At 63.7% G+C, this 17,006-nt stretch overlaps 2 protein-coding genes across 2 annotated transcripts; one reads left to right on the forward strand and one right to left on the reverse strand.

The window, feature by feature from the left end:
• Nucleotide 1: 1 nt before the first annotated feature.
• Nucleotides 2–7,575, reverse strand: PGLYRP2 (peptidoglycan recognition protein 2; the record flags this gene model as incomplete). Its single annotated transcript, XM_082334062.1, has 5 exons — nt 2–154; nt 405–699; nt 782–992; nt 1,899–2,732; nt 7,512–7,575. 5 exons carry the CDS (start codon nt 7,573–7,575, stop codon nt 2–4), a joined length of 1,557 nt encoding a protein of 518 aa, XP_082190188.1.
• A 1,409-nt stretch (nt 7,576–8,984) lies between these two features.
• CYP4F22 (cytochrome P450 family 4 subfamily F member 22) lies at nt 8,985–16,147 on the forward strand. Its single transcript, XM_082334098.1, has 12 exons — nt 8,985–9,200; nt 10,544–10,688; nt 11,783–11,836; nt 11,920–12,047; nt 12,986–13,113; nt 13,775–14,042; nt 14,851–14,917; nt 14,992–15,121; nt 15,194–15,327; nt 15,416–15,480; nt 15,591–15,673; nt 15,902–16,147. The coding sequence occupies exons 1-12, from the start codon at nt 9,015–9,017 to the stop codon at nt 16,077–16,079; spliced, it is 1,566 nt and encodes a 521-aa protein (XP_082190224.1). The 5' UTR covers nt 8,985–9,014; the 3' UTR covers nt 16,080–16,147.
• The last annotated feature ends 859 nt before the right edge of the window (nt 16,148–17,006 follow it).

Genomic DNA, 17,006 nt, shown 5'->3' on the forward strand with positions numbered 1-17,006 from the left:
ATCAGCCTGGTGTCCTTCTGGACCAGGATCTACCCAGGCTGGTGTCCATCCGCCTGGTGTCCTTCTGGTCCAGGGTCCATCCAAGCTGGTGTCCATCAGCCTGGTGTCCATCTGGACCAGGGTCCATCCAGGCTGGCATCCATTGGGCCAACATCTGTTGGCCATCCCAGACCATCACCCATTGGGCCAGCAGCCATCTAGACCATGAGCCAACCTTGCCCGCACCCATCCAGACCAGGAGCCACGGGGCTGGTCCTCACTGCAGAGGAGAGAAGAAACCACATCACCTCCCACATCCGCCTCCACCAAACCCCCATCCTCCTCGCCGTGCCAAACCAGACCGGCCACCCCGGCCAGCCACCGAACCACCAACCCCTGGAGATGCCACGGAGCTCGGCGCTCACCTTGAAGCCGTGCCAGGTCTCGATCTCACGGAAGAGGGAGTTGCCGGGGCAGTCGGTGTGACCCATCTGGCGGTGACCACGTAGGGTGTAGTTGCGGTGAAGCCGGCCGGTCCGCACGGCGCAGGGCAGGAGCCTGTCCCGCACCAGGGCGATGGCATCGGGGTCCGGCAAGGTGGCCGAGAAGTCTCCGACGTAGCCCACGCCGTAGCCTTTGCTGTTGTAGCCTTTGGTGTGGGCACCAACCCAGTGCCACCCTCGGCCTTGGTACAGGTACCCGTCCGACCCCACCACGAAGCTGCAAGCACCCATGGGTCAACCTGAGCTGCTTGGAGATGGGCACCGGGGACCGCGGTAGGGCGCCGGTGCCGGGATCTCACCTGTAGCCGATGTCATCCCACCCGCGGGTGTCCTGGTGGAAGCGTTGCATGGAGCGCATGGCGCGGGCGCAGGCGGTGAAGGTGCGGCACGGGGCGCTGGGTGTGAAGGTGTGGTGGATGTAGACGGAGTCCAAGGGCAGGGTCAAGGGTTTGGGGGTGCCCCGGTAGGGACGGGCACCCCACATGCACCGGGGCACGATGGCCGGGCACTCTGCGAGGGAAGGCAGGCGGTGGAAGAAGGGGACTCGGTCCCATGGGTGCTTGGGGACCTGGCAGCGTCCCCTTGGGGTCTTGGGGACACGGAGCATCTGCCCCGCTGAGGAACCCCTCGGTGGGGGACACGGTGGTGTCCCCTCAGCTAGGGGACGTGGGGCATCTGCTCAGGTGTTGGCTGTGTCCAGCGTCCAGGGGACACGCTGGTGGCCGTCCAGGGGATGTGGTGGTGGCCATCCAGGGGCCATGGTGGTGGCCATCCAGGGGACACATCGGTGTCCAACCAGAGGCCATGGTGGTGGCCATCAAGGGGACAGAGTGGTGTCCAACCAGGGGACCTGGTGATGGCCATCCAGAGGCCATGGTGGTGGCCATTCAGGGGACAGAGTGGTGTCCAACCAGGGGACATGGTGGTGGCTATCCAGGGGCCATGGTGGTGGCCATCCAGGGGACACATTGGTGTCCAACCAGAGGCCATGGTGGTGGCCATCAAGGAGACAGAGTGGTGTCCATCCAGGGGCCATGGTGATGGCCATCCAGAGGACATGGTGGTGGCCAACCAGAGGCCATGGTGGTGGCCAACCAGAGGACATGGTGGTGGCCATCCAGAGGACACATCGGTGTCCATCCAGAGGACATGGTGGTGGCCAACCAGAGGACATGGTGGTGGCCATCCAGGGGACTTGGTGGTGGCCATCCAGGGGCCATGGTGGTGTCTGCCCGTGCCAGGCCGTGCGTCACCAGTCAGCTCCCAGACCTTACCACCCCGCAGTGCCACCTCCACCGGGGCGACACTGGGGACCCCCAGCCTCCCCCAGGGTGCAGCTCGCCCCCCATCCTCCCACCCCATTTTATTCTGGGGCTGGGGGAGATGGGATCTCGCCACCCGGCGCCGCCTCCCTACCCACGTAGGCCTCCGTGAAGTCCTGCGCCGCTTGGCGAGCGATGGCCACCACCTCCTCCGGCCCCACGTCCTCCAAGAGCTCCCGGGTGGGTGGCAGCACCCGCAGCACCCTCAGCATCGCCGCCACCTCCTCTTCCAGCTTCCCCGGCCCCGTCAGCACCCCGAAATCTCGCCGTCGGTAACTGCTGGGTGGTCGCCCCTTCTCCGTGCCGTTGCCCGTCCCGTAGTAGCCCCGGAGAAGGTCGGCGAGCGGGATGGGTGCTCGGGCCAGTTGGGCACCCAACAGCACCCCATCCATCGCCCCATTGGCAACGGCATCAGGGATGGGTGAGGGGGGTCCCAGCAGGGTGTAGTTTTGGGGGTCAACCACGTCATCCCAGCAGCCGCCGGGTCCCAGCGTGGTTCGGTTGCCGTCACGAGCCAAGAGGAAGGATGTCCCCAGAACCTCAGCGATGGTGACGGCGTAGAGCGCGTCGATGGGTGGCTCGACGGCGGGGTCGGGCCACCCCGCCGCCCGCTTGAGGCCGACCTCGATGCCGGCGAGGAGGGGGCCAAGGGCGACAGTGGAGCCATCGGGTGCCAGCACCGCGCCGCGCTCGGGTGCCGCGGCGTCGTGGTGGAGGAGTTGGGTGAAGAGCAGCCACTGCTCGCGGCTGAGCGTTGGCGGGGCTGGTGGGACATCGGGTGGCTCTCCCAGCACCGCGCGGCACCCCGGGGTGCCGCAGCCACCCAGCGCCCGCGCCAGCTCCGGCACGGTGCCGGTGAAGCCGTCGTCGGTTGACTCGAGGATTTCCACGATCTGAACCACGGAGTCCGTGTGGCGTGGTGGGAGACCTGGGGAGGGGACAGGGACGTGGGAGGGGACCGAGGGGCACCCGTGGGGTCGGGGGGTGCCCGTGGGTGCAGGGATGGCACCCGTGGGTGCAGGGATGGCGAGAGTCTCCCGGGGGGGTGAGCATGCACCCAAAACAGGGTGAAAGCACCCGAAAGAGGGTGACTGCACCAAAATGAGGGGGAATGCACCCAAAACAGGGCGAATGCACCCAGAAGAGGATGAAAGCACCCAAACTGGGGTGAATGCACCCAAAACAGGGTGGCTGCACCCAAAAGAGGGTGAAAGCACTCAGAACAGAATGAGTGCACCCAAAACGGGGTGAAGGCACCCAAAACAGGGTGAAAGCACTCAGAACAGAATGAATGCACCCAAAACAGGGTGAAAGCACCCAAACCGGGGCGAATGCACCCAAAACAGGGTGACTGCACCCAGAACAGGGTGAAAGCACCCAGAACAGAATGAATGCACCCAAAACAGGGTGACTGCACCCAGAAGAGGATGACTGCACCCAAAACAGGGTGAAAGCACCCAAAGCAAGGGAAAAGCACCCAAAGAAGGGGAAATGCACCCAAACCGGGGTGAAAGCACCCATAGCAGAGCAAACGCACCCAGAGGAAGGCAAATGCATCCGATACCAGAGCAAATGCACCCAAAACAGGGTGAAAGGACCTAAAACTGGGTGACTGCACCCAGAGCAATGTGAAAGCACCCAGAGGAGGGCGCAAGCACCCAGGAAAAGGGTGAATGCACCCAAACCAGGGTGAATGCACCCCAAAGCAGGACAAAGGCACCCAGCACAGGGTGCAAACACCCCAAAACAGGGTGAGGGCACCCAGAAAAGGGTGAGGGCACCCAAACCAGGGTGAAAACACCTCAAAATCAGGACTAAAGCACCCAGAAGAGGGGGAACGCACCCAAACTGGGGTGAAAACACCCCAAAATCAGGACTAAAGCACCCAGAACAGGGTGCAAGCACCCCAAAACAGGGTGAGGGCACCCAGAAAAGGGTGAGGGCACCCAAACCAGGGTGAAAACACCTCAAAATCAGGACTAAGGCACCCAGAAGAGGGGGAACGCACCCAAACCGGGGTGAAAACACCCCAAAATCAGGGCTAAAGCACCCAGAACAGGGTGCAAGCACCCAAAGCAAGGGAAAAGCACCCAAAGAAGGGGAAATGCACCCAAACCGGGGTGAAAGCACCCATAGCAGAGCAAACGCACCCAGAGGAAGGCAAATGCATCCGATACCAGAGCAAATGCACCCAAAACAGGGTGAAAGGACCTAAAACTGGGTGACTGCACCCAGAGCAATGTGAAAGCACCCAGAGGAGGGCGCAAGCACCCAGGAAAAGGGTGAATGCACCCAAACCAGGGTGAATGCACCCCAAAGCAGGACAAAGGCACCCAGCACAGGGTGCAAACACCCCAAAACAGGGTGAGGGCACCCAGAAAAGGGTGAGGGCACCCAAACCAGGGTGAAAACACCCCAAAATCAGGACTAAAGCACCCAGAACAGGGTGCAAGCATCCCAAAACAGGGTGAGGGCACCCAGAAAAGGGTGAGGGCACCCAAACCAGGGTGAAAACACCTCAAAATCAGGACTAAGGCACCCAGAAGAGGGGGAACGCACCCAAACCGGGGTGAAAACACCCCAAAATCAGGACTAAAGCACCCAGAACAGGGTGCAAGCACCCAAAGCAAGGGAAAAGCACCCAAAGAAGGGGAAATGCACCCAAACCGGGGTGAAAGCACCCATAGCAGAGCAAACGCACCCAGAGGAAGGCAAATGCATCCAATACCAGAGCAAATGCACCCAAAACAGGGTGAAAGGACCTAAAACTGGGTGACTGCACCCAGAGCAATGTGAAAGCACCCAGAGGAGGGCGCAAGCACCCAGGAAAAGGGTGAATGCACCCAAAACAGGGTGAATGCACCCAAACCAGGGCAAAGGCACCCAGAACAGAGTGAAGGCACCCAAAACAGGGTGAAGGCACCCAAAACAGGGTGAAAGCACCCAAACCAAGGGGAAAGCACCCAAAACAGGACGAAAGCACCCATAGCAGAGCAAACGCACCCAAAACAGGGTGAGTGCACCCAGAAAAGGGTGAACGCACCCAAAAACAGGGTGAACGCACCCAAAACAGGGTGAAAAGACCCCAAACAGGGTGAAAACACCCCAAAGCAGGACAAAGGCACCCAAAACAGGGTGAAAGCACCCAGGGGAGGGCGCAAGCACCCAGGAAAAGGGTGAATGGACCCAAACCAGGGTGAACGCACCAAACCAGGGTGAAAACACCCCAAAATCGGGGCTAAAGCACCCAGAACAGGGTGCAAGCACCCCAAAACAGGGTGAGGGCACCCAGAAAAGGGTGAGGGCACCCAAACCAGGGTGAAAACACCTCAAAATCAGGACTAAAGCACCCAGAAGAGGGGGAATGCACCCAAACCAGGGTGAAAACACCCCAAAATCAGGGCTAAAGCACCCAGAACATGGTGCAAACACCCCAAAACAGGGTGAGGGCACCCAAACCAGGGTGAAAACACCTCAAAATCAGGACTAAAGCACCCAGAAGAAGGGGAACGCACCCAAAGTGGGGTGAAAACACCCCAAAATCAGGACTAAAGCACCCAGAACTGGGTGACTGCACCCAAAACACCCCTAAAAAAGGCAAAAGTACCCCAAAAAAAGGACAAAAGCACCCAAACCAGGGTGACTGCACCCGTCGCGAGCACCCAAAGCCCAACTGAAGCCCAAAACTGGGTGCAGCCCCTCCCCCGCCCCCGCTAACCTCCCCCTCCCCCCCCCAAATCATCCAAATTTGGGCTGGAATCGGCCTAATTAGGGACAAAAAAATGCAACCGGAGCCATTTTGGCCCAAAATTGGCCTTGGAGAAGCCCCCGCGGTCGCCACACGCGTGTGGGGGCGTGTTGGGGCGTGTTGTAGCGTGTTGGGGGGTGGCGTGGCGTGGAATGGTGTGGTGGGTTGTGGCGTGTTGTGGCGTGTTGTGGGGTGTTGTGGGGTGTTGTGGCGTGTTGTGGGGTGTTATAGCATGTTGTGGGGTGTTGTGGCGTGTTGTGGGGTGTTGTAGCATGTTGTGGCGTGTTGTAGCATGTTGTGGCGTGTTGTGGGGTGTTATAGCATGTTGTGGGGTGTTGTGGCGTGTTGTGGGGTGTTATAGCATGTTGTGGGGTGTTGTGGGGTGTTGTAGCGTGTTGTGGCATGTCGTGGGGTGTTGTAGCATGTTGTGGCGTGTTGTGGCGTGTTGTGGCATGTCATGGTGTGCTGTGGTGCGTTGTAGTATGTTGTGGGGTGTTGTAGGGTGTTGTAGCATGTTGTTGCATGTCGTGGTGTGGTGTGGGGCGTTGTAGCATGTTGTGGCATGTCATGGAATGGTGTGGTGGGTTGTAGCGTGTTGTGGCATGTTGGGGTGTGTCGTGCGGTGTTGTAGCATGTTGTGGGGTGTTGTAGCATGCTGTGGGGTGTTGTAGGGTGTTGTGGCGTGTTGTGGGGTGTTATAGCATGTTGTGGGGTGTTATAGCATGTTGTGGGGTGTTGTGGCGTGTTGTGGGGTGTTATAGCATGTTGTGGGGTGTTATAGCATGTTGTGGGGTGTTGTGGCGTGTTGTGGGGTGTTATAGCATGTTGTGGGGTGTTGTGGCGTGTTGTGGGGTGTTGTAGCATGTTGTGGCGTGTTGTGGGGTGTTATAGCATGCTGTGGGGTGTTGTAGCATGTTGTGGGGTGTTGTGGGGTGTTATAGCATGTTGTGGGGTGTTGTAGGGTGTTGTAGCATGTTGTTGCATGTCGTGGCGTGGTGTGGGGCGTTGTAGCATGTTGTGGCATGTCATGGAATGGTGTGGTGGGTTGTAGCGTGTTGTGGCATGTTGGGGTGTGTCGTGCGGTGTTGTAGCATGTTGTGGGGTGTTGTGGGGTGTTGTGGCATGCTGTGGGGTGTTGTAGCATGTTGTGGCGTGTTGTGGGCTGTTATAGCATGTTGTGGGGTGTTGTGGGGTGTTGTAGCATGTTGTGGCGTGTTGTGGGGTGTTGTGGCATGTCATGGGGTGTTATAGCATGTTGTGGGGTGTTGTGGGGTGTTGTAGCGTGTTGTGGCATGTTGTGGGGTGTTATAGCATGTTGTGGGGTGTTGTGGGGTGTTGTAGCATGTTGTGGCGTGTTGTGGGGTGTTGTGGCATGTCATGGTGTGCTGTGGTGTGTTGCAGTATGTTGTGGCGTGTTGTGGGGTGTCATGGCATGTTGTGGCATGTCATGGCATGTTGTGCGTTGTAGCATGTTGTGGCGTGTTGTGGGGTGTTGTGGGGTGTCATGGGGTGTTGTAGCATGTTGTGGGGTGTTGTGGGGTGTTGTAGCATGTCATGGCATGTTGTGGGGTGTTGTAGCATGTTGTGGCGTGTTGTGGGGTGTTGTGGCACATCGTGGCACGTCGTGGTGTGCTGTGGTGTGCTGTAGTATGTTGCGGCGTGTTGTGGGGTGTTGTAGGGTGTTGTAGCATGTTGTTACATGCCGCGGCGTGGGGCGCTGTAGCATGTTGTGGCATGTCATGGAACCTTGTGGCGTGTTGTAGCGTGTTTTGCAGTGCTGTGGCGCGTCGTGGCATGTTGCGGCGCGTCATGGGGTGCTGTGGCGTGTTGTGGCGTGTTGTGGCATGTTGGGGTGCGTCATGGGGTGTTGTAGCATGTTGTGAGGTGTTGTGGCGTGCTGTGGGGTGTTGTAGCGTGTTGTGGCGTGTTGCGGAGTGTCGCGGCGTGGCGTGTGCCTACCTGTGCCGGGCCGGGCGCCGACGCTCAGTGCCACGAGGAGCCACGGGAGCACGGTGCAGGACATGGCCGCGTCCCGTGGACTTCGGCCGGGGGCGGGGGACGGGGGCGGGGGGCGGGGGGGCGTGGCAGGGTGACACACGCGGCACGCGTGTGCGTTGGGGGGGCGGCGGCGGCCTGCTACACGCCTGTGCGTGTGTACACCCGTGCGCGTGGGGTGCATACGTACACGTGTGTGCATGGGGGGGTGTGCTTACACGCGTGTGCGTGGACAGGCGTGTGCATCCGTGCACGTGTGTGTGCGTGTGCTTGTGCAAGGGGTTCATACGTGTGTGCGTGAGTGTGCACGGGGCGTGTGCGTGCATCCCTGTGTCCGCGTGTGCGCGGGCACGGGGGATGCGTGTATACACACGTGTGTTGCGTGGGCGTGCGCGTGGGCGTGCATACATACACGTGTGCGCGTGCGCACGGGGCAGGGTGCGTGTGTGCGTACATGCCACCAGGACACGCGTGGGGGGACGGTGCCACCAGGACACGTGTCAGGGCATGAAGCCACCAGGACACGCGTGAGGGGACGATGCCACCAGGACAGATCAAGGGATGATGCCACCAGGACACGCGTGTGCGGATGGTGCCACCTGGACATGTGTCAGGGCATGAAGCCACCAGGACACGCGTGGGGGGACGGTGCCACCAGGACACATCAAGGGATGAAGCCACCAGGACACGCGTGGGGGGACGGTGCCACCAGGACATGTGTCAGGGCATGAAGCCACCAGGACACGCGTGTGGGGACAATGCCACCAGGACACATCAAGGGATGAAGCCACCAGGACATGTGTGTGCGGACGGTGCCACCAGGACATGTGTCAGGGCATGAAGCCACCAGGACACGCGTGGGGGGACGGTGCCACCGGGACACATCAAGGGATGAAGCCACCAGGACATGTGTGGGGGGACGGTGCCACCAGGACACGTGTCAGGGCATGAAGCCACCAGGACACGCGTGTGTGGACGGTGCCACCAGGACATGTGTCAGGGCATGAAGCCACCAGGACACGCGTGTGCGGACGGTGCCACCAGGACATGTGTCAGGGCATGAAGCCACCAGGACACGCATGGGGGGACGATGCCACCAGGACACATCAAGGGACGATGCCACCAGGACACGCGTGGGGGGACGGTGCCACCAGGACACATGAGGGCATGAAGCCACCAGGACACGCGTGAGGGGACGATGCCACCAGGACACATCAAGGGACGATGCCACCAGGACACGCGTGTGCGGACGGTGCCACCAGGACACATCAGGGCATGAAGCCACCGGGAGACGCGTGGGGGGACGGTGCCACCAGCACACGCCTGGGGCGACAACGCCACCATGACAGGCGTCACAACAAAGCCACCAGGATGCGCACGATGACACCGGGTGCGGGACACGTGACATCGCCGCGCCGTGCCCACCCCGCCGCCCGACCTTTGCCCTGTCCCCACGGCGCGGGTGCCATGGCGGTGGCCTGGGCGCTGGGTCCCCTGGGCGCGGTGGCCATCGGCACCCTGCTCCTGGCCCTGCTGCTGCGGTGGCTTTGGGACGCCGCGGTCACTGTCACTCGCTTCCGGGCCACCTGCCACCGACTGCGCTGTTTTCCCCGGCCACCATGGCGCAACTGGCTGCTGGGTCACACCGGCTTGGTGAGGGGACAGCGGGGGGACAGGGTGGTGGCAGCCGAGGGGTGGCAGGGGCAGGGTGGTGGCACTGGGGGGGGGACAGCAGGGACAGGGTGGTGGCAACTGGGGGGACACAGCAGGGACAGGGTGGTGGCAGCTGGGGGGTGGCAGGGGCAGGGTGGTGGCACCCAGGATGGGAGACAGCAGGGACAGGGTGGTGGCATCTTGGGGGGACACAGCAGGGACAGGGTGGTGGCAGCTGGGGGGTGGCAGGGGCAGGGTGGTGGCACCCAGGATGGGAGACAGCAGGGACAGGGTGGTGGCATCTTGGGGGGGGAAAGCAAGGACAGGGTGGTGGCAGCTGGGGGGGTGACAGGGACACACTGGTGGCACTGGGGGGGACGGCAGGGACAGGGTGGTGACACCTTGGATGGGGGGACAGCAGAGGCAGGGTGGTGGCAGCTGGGAGGACAGCAGGGACAGGGTGGTGGCACCTGGGGGGGACAGTGGGGACAGAGTGGTGGCAGCTGGGGAGATGGCAGGGGCAGGGGGGTGGCACTGGTGGGGGGACAGCAGGGACAGGGTGGTGGCAGCTGGGGGGTGGCAGGGGCAGGGGGGTGGCACCTGGGGGGTGGCAGGGACAGGGTGGTGGCACTGGGAGGGACAGTGGGGACAGAGTGGTGGCAGCTGGGGAGATGGCAGGGGCAGGGGGGTGGCACTGGGGGGGGAGCAGTGGGGACAGGGTGGTGGCACTGGGGGGTGGCAGGGACAGGGTGGTGGCACTGGGGGGGAGCAGTGGGGACAGGGTGGTGGCACTGGGGGGGTGGCAGGGACAGGGTGGTGGCACTGGGGGGGAGCAGTGGGGAACAGGGTGGTGGCACGGGGGGGTGGCAGGGACAGGGTGGTGGCAGCTGGGAGGACAGCAGGGACAGGGTGGTGGCACCTGGGGGGGACAGTGGGGACAGAGTGGTGGCAGCTGGGGAGATGGCAGGGGCAGGGTGGTGGCACTGGTGGGGGAACAGCAGGGACAGGGTGGTGACACCTGGGGGGTGGCAGGGACAGGGTGGTGGCAGCTGGGAGGACAGCAGGGACAGGGTGGTGGCACTGGGGGGGTGGCAGGGACAGGGTGGTGGCATCCAGGATGGGAGGCAGTGGGGACAGGGTGGTGGCACCTGCGGGGTGACGGGGACAGGGTGGTGGCACATGAGCTCTGAGTGTCCCCAAGCCCATCCACGAACCCAAGCTGAGACCATCCCCAAATCTGGCCACGAGCTGGAGACAAGCACGTCCCCAAGGCTGGCCATGACCCCTGGGGACAAGGGTGTCCCCAAACCTGTCACCGAGCCCTGCGGTGCCCCGTGGCGCAGGGGAAGAGCACGGAGGAGGGACTGCAGCAGGTGGACGAGCTGGTGGCACAGTACCGGCACGGTTGCCTCTGGTGGCTCTCGCCGTGGCTGCCCATCCTACGCCTCTTCCACCCCGACACCCTGCGCCCCATCTTCCTGGCCTCAGGTAGGACACCAGGGTCCCCAACCCAGCCCCGAGGGTCCCCGGGGCCACCCAGGGTGTCACCGTGTCTGGCCTGGTGACCTGGCCATGCCCAGGCACCCATCTTGTGGTGGCCACCAACCCAACCCCAAGAAGTCACCCATGGCCAGCCCACTGAGTGCTTCAACATCTATCCAACGGTGGCCACCAACCTGCCCTTGAGGGTCCCCAGGGCCACCCAAAGGTGTCACCCATGGCCAGCCCACTGAGTGCTTCAACATCTATCCAACGGTGGCCACCAACCTGTCCTTGAGGGTCCCCAGGGCCACCCAGAGGTGTCACCCATGGCCAGCCCACTGAGTGCTTCAACATCTATCCAACAGTGGCCACCAACTTGTCCTTGAGGGTCCCTAGGGCCACCCAGAGGTGTCACCCATGACCAGCCCAAATGCCACCCCATGGTGGCCACCAACCTGTCCTTGAGGGTCCCCAGGGCCACCCAGATGTATCACTGTAGCTGGCCTGGTGACCTGGCCATGCCCAGGCACCCATCTTGTGGTGGCCACCAACCCAACCCCAAGAAGTCGCCCTTGGCTGGCCCAAGTCAGTGCCCAAATGCCCATGCCATGGTGGCCACCAACCTGTCCTTGAGGGTCCCCAGGGCCACCCAAAGGTGTCACCCATGGCCAGCCCACTGAGTGCTTCAACATCTATTCAACGGTGGCCACCAGCCTGTCCTTGAGGGTCCCCAGGGCCACCCAGAGGTGTCACCCATGACCAGCCCAGATGCCACTCCATGGTGGCCACCAGCCTGTCCTTGAGGGTCCCCAGGGCCACCCAAAGGTGTCACCCATGGCCAGCCCACTGAGTGCTTCAACATCTATTCAACGGTGGCCACCAGCCTGTCCTTGAGGGTCCCCAGGGCCACCCAGAGGTGTCACCCATGGCCAGCCCGGTGGCCTGGTTGTACCCAAAGCCCCATCCCGTGGTGGTTATGGGTGCAGACGGGGGGGTCCCCTCTCCCTAGGGACCCCACCCTCCTTGCAAGCCCCTGAGGGGACCTGGTGCCACCCACCCTGGTGGCACCCCTCACCAGCCCCCGCTCCCCTCTCTCGCAGCCTTCATTGCCCCCAAGGACCAGCTCTTCTATGGCTTCCTCAAGCCCTGGCTGGGTGAGTGGGTGCTCGGGGGTGGCGGGATGGGTGGGGCAGCACCCATGGGTGCCCCACGGATGGAGCCGGGTGTCCCGCCGCAGGGGACGGGCTGCTGCTGAGCCGCGGGCAGAAGTGGGCTCGGCACCGGCGCCTGCTGACGCCCGCCTTCCACTGGGACATCCTCAAGTCCTACGTGGGCGTCTTCAACCAGAGCACCCACATCATGCACGTGAGCACCCGCTGCCTGCACCCAGACCCCAACCTGCACCCACTGCCTGCACCCAGACCTGCACCTCGAGCCTGTCCTGCACCCGCTGCCTGCACCCGGACCTGCACCCTGAGCCTGTCCTGCACCCGCTGCCTGCACCCGGACCTGCACCTCGAGCCTGTCCTGCACCCGCTGCCTGCACCCAGACCCCAACCTGCACCCGCTGCCTGCACCCGGACCTGCACCTCGAGCCTGTCCTGCACCCGCTGCCTGCACCCGGACCTGCACCTCGAGCCTGTCCTGCACCCGCTGCCTGCACCCAGACCTGCACCTCGAGCCTGTCCTGCACCCGCTGCCTGCACCCGCTGCCTGCACCCAGACCCCAACCTGCACCCGCTGCCTGCACCCAGACCTGCACCCTGAGCCTGTCCTGCACCCGCTGCCTGCACCCGGACCTGCACCCTGAGCCTGTCCTGCACCCGCTGCCTGCACCTGGACCTGCACCCTGAGCCTGTCCTGCACCCGCTGCCTGCACCCAGACCCCAACCTGCACCCAGACCCCGACCTGCACCCAGACCCCTGTCCTGCACCCCCTGCCTGCACCCAGACCCCTGTCCTGCACCCCCTGCGTGCACCCGGACCCCAACCTGCACCCAGAGCCCCGTCCTGCACCCGCTGCCTGCACCTGGACCCCTTCCCTGCACCCAGACCCCTGTCCTGCACCCCCTGCCTGCACCCAGACCCCAATCTGCACCCAGACCCCTGTCCTGCACCTCCTGCCTGCACCCAGACCCCTGTCCTGCACCCCCTGCCTGCACCCGGACCCCAACCTGCACCCAGAGCCCTGTCCTGCACCCGCACCCCAATCCCTGACCCAGCCCTGCACCCAACTCCCGATCCCCAGCCCCCAGCCTGCCCCCAGCCCCGGACCCGCACCCAGCCCCCACCCCTGCCTGCAGGCCAAGTGGCGGGCAGCGGCGCAGGCAGCGGGGGGCCCACTGGGGCTGGAGGTGCTGGAGCCGCTCAGCCTCCTCACCCTGGACACCCTCCAGAAATGCATCTTCAGCCACGAGAGCCGCTGCCAGGAGTGAGCGTCACCCTGTCCCCAGCGCCGTCCCCGTCCCCCCTGCCCGGGGTCCCCCCACAAGGGGCACCCCTTACCCCACCTCTGTCCCCTCCTGGGGTCCCCCCTGCCCTGGCTCGGTCCCCAACTGGGGTCCCCCCTGGGCTTTGCACCCATTGGGGTCCCTCCTTGGCCTGGTTTGGTCCCCAGCTGGGGTCCCCCCTGGGTTTTGCACCCATCAAGGTCCCCACCATCCCGACACTGTCCCCCCCTGGGTACCCCCCACCCCAACTGGGGTCCCCTTCTGGGGTCCCCCCTGGGCTTTGCACCCATTGGGGTCCCTCCTTGGCCTGGTTTTGTCCCCAGCTGGGGTCCCCTGCCCTGGCTCGGTCCCCAACTGGGGTCCCCTGCCCTGGTTTTGTCCCCAGCTGGGGTCCCCCCTGGGTTTTGCACCCATCAAGGTCCCCACCATCGCAACACTGTCCCCCCCTGAGTCCCCCTACCCCAACTGGGGTCCTCTTCTGGGGTCCCCCCTGGGCTTTGCACCCATTGGGGTCCCTCCTTGGCCTGGTTTTGTCCCCAACTGGGGTCCCCCCTGGTCTTTGCACCCATCACCATGGCCACGGGGATGGCTGTCCCTGGTGGCCCACGGTGGCCCACGGTGGCCGTCCCCGGTGCCCCACAGGCAGCCCAGCGAGTACATCAAGGCCATCCTGGAGCTGAGCACCTTGGTGGTGAGACGCCATCACCGCCTGCTCCATCACCCAACGTGGCTCTACCGCCTCTCGGCCGACGGGCGCCGCTTCGCCCGAGCCTGCGCCACCGTGCACAGCTTCACCGCCGCTGTGGTGCAGCGCCGGCGCCAGGCCCTCGACCGCCTTGGCCACCAGGCCTGGCTGGAGAGCCACCAGGGACAGAGCATGGACTTCATTGACCTTCTCCTGCTCGCTAAGGTAGCGCCGGGGTGAGATGGTGTGGCCGTGGGTAGGGTTGGCCATAGTGGTCTGGTGGTGGCCAAGGGAATGGTGATGGCCATGGGGAAGTTGGCCGTAGGGTGGTGGCCCTAGTGGCATGGTGGTGGCCAAGGGAATGCTGGTGGCCATGGGGAAGGTTGGCCGTAGGGTGGTGGCCATAGCGGCTTGGTGGTGGCCAAGAGGATGGTGGTGGCCATGGGGAACGTTACCCACAGGGTGGTGGCCATAGCGGCCTGGTGGTGGCCAAGAGGATGGTGGTGGCCATGGGGAAGGTTGGCCACAGGGGGATGGTAGTGATCAAGGGAATGGTGGTGGCCATGGGGAAGGTTGGCCGTAGGGTGGTGGCCCTAGTGGCATGGTGGTGGCCAAGGGAATGCTGGTGGCCATGGGGAAGGTTGGCCATAGGTTGGTGGCCATAGCAGCACGGTGGTGGCCAAGGGAATGGTGATGGCCATGGGGAAGGTTGGCCGTAGGGTGGTGGCCATAGCGGCTTGGTGGTGGCCAAGGGGATGGTGATGGCCATGGGGAACGTTATCCACAGGGTGGTGGCCATAGCGGCCTGGTGGTGGCCAAGAGGATGGTGGTGGCCATGGGGAAGGTTGGCCATAGGGGGATGGTAGTGATCAAGGGAATGGTGGTGGCCATGGGGAAGGTTGGCCATAGGGTGGTGGCCATAGGGAGATGGTGGTGGCCACAGGGAGATGGTGGCCACAGGGGAACTGTGGTGGCCATGGGGAGGGTTGGCCATAGACTGGTGGCCCCTTGGCTGCCACGCTCACCCTTGCAGGACGAGGACGGCAACACCCTGTCAGATGAGGACATCTCGGCCGAGGCTGACACCTTCATGTTCGAGGGTGAGGGGAAGCCACCAGGTGCCATCAGAGGGAGGGGACTCACATGTCCCCTCGCTCACCCCTCGTCCCTGCAGGCCACGACACGACGGCCAGCGGCTTGGCGTGGCTGCTCTACAACCTGGCCCGCCACCCCCACTACCAGGAGCGGTGCCGCCAGGAGGTCCGCCAGCTCCTCAAGGGCAGGGACGTGGAGGAGATCGAATGGTGAGACGTCCCCGGTGTCATCCCCCGGCCACCCGGCTTGGGGACGCCGGTGCCACCATCCCTCGCCCCCAGGGAGGACCTGTCCCACCTGCCCTTCACCACCATGTGCATCAAGGAGAGCCTCCGCCTGCATCCCCCTGTCACCGCCGTGTCCCGGCGCTGCACCGAGGACATCGCCCTGCGTGACGGACGCGTCATCCCCAAGGGTACGGCTTGCCCGGGGCGCAAGCTGTCCCCAATGTCACCGTCCCTCCTTGTCCCCTGTCCCTAAGGTGTCCGTTTCCATCTCACCAGGGATCATCTGCTTGCTGAGCATCTACGGGACCCACCACAACCCGGACATCTGGCCCGAGCCCCAGGTAGAGCCACTTGGCCCTGGTGGCATCACCATGGGACAGCGGGATGTCCCCGTCACCATGGGGAGGGACAACCATGTCCCCAAGGCGTGACGGTGTCCGTGTCACTCCAGGTCTACAACCCACTGAGGTTCAGCCCGGAGAACAGCCAGGGACGGTCCCCGTTGGCCTTCATCCCCTTCTCCGCCGGTCCCAGGTAAGCCACGGTGGGGACACGAGTGTCCCCACGTGTCACCCCCCCAGCCTGGTTGGGTTCAAGGCGGGGTGGTTGTCCCCCAGCCGTGACGTCTGGGTGTGACGGGGACAACGCCATCCCTACGTTTCGAGGAGGTTCCACCATCTGCTCCACCACCCAGATGGGGGGGGGGGTCTGCTGTCCCCTGCGTCCCCCCCATGGAGGTGACAGAGGGGGACATGGTGGCAGGAACTGCATCGGGCAGAGCTTTGCCATGGCCGAGCTGAAGGTGGTGGCGGCGTTGACGCTGGCACGCTTCACCATCCGGCTGGACGCGGGGCGGCCACCGCGCCGCAAGACCGAGCTCATCCTCCGCGCTGAGGACGGGCTCTGGCTGCTGCTGGAGCCGCTGCCGGAGGTGGCCTGAGGGACACGGGGACACGGGGGACGCCCTGCGCGGTGGCCATCCCACCCGAGGGAGGAGCGGTGAATAAATGGCGGCACGGAGGGGACGGTGTCCTGGTGGCGCGGCGGGGGACGGGGTGGGGTGGTGGTGATGTGACCTCCTTGATCACGTGCCACCTCATGGCACGGACATGTCCCTCCGTGCCACGTGTCACCATCCTGGCATGGATGTGTCCTCCTGGGCCACGTGTCACTGATCTGTCATGGACATGTCCCACCCATGTCGCCTGTCCCTGACCTGGCATGGACGTGTCCCTCCATGCCACGTGTCACCATTCATGGATGTGTCACCCCATGCCACATGTCCCCATCCATGGCCACGTCCCCGCATGCCACACGTCCCTGTCCTGTCATGGACATGTCCCCTGGGCCACATGTCCCCATCCATGGCCATATCCCCATCCATGGCCACGTCCCCCCATGCCCCATGTCCCCATCCATGTCCCCATGTCCCTATGTCCCCACCCATGTCCCTGTGTCCCCATCCATGTCCCCATGTCCCCACTCATGGCCACGTCCCCCCATGTCCCCATGTCCCCACCCATGGCCGTGTCCCCCCATGGGCCATGTCCCCATCCATGTCCCCGTGTCCCCATCTATGTCCCTATGTCCCCATCTGTGACCATGTCCCCATCCATGGCCATGTCCCCCCATGCCCCATGTCCCCATTCATGTCCCCATGTCCCCATACATGGCCACGTCCCCCCATGTCCTCATGTCCCCACCCATGGCCATGTCCCCCCATGTCCCCATCCATGGCCACATCCCCCCATGCCCCATGTCTCCATCCATGTCCCCATGTCCCCATCCATGTCCCCATGTCCCCATCCATGGCCACATCCCCCCATGCCCCATGTCCCCATCCATGTCCCCATGTCCCCATCCATGG

The sequence above is a fragment of the Platalea leucorodia genome (genome assembly GCF_965183815.1).
Source record: "Platalea leucorodia genome assembly, chromosome: 29".
In the NCBI taxonomy this organism is placed as follows: Eukaryota; Metazoa; Chordata; class Aves; order Pelecaniformes; family Threskiornithidae; genus Platalea; species Platalea leucorodia.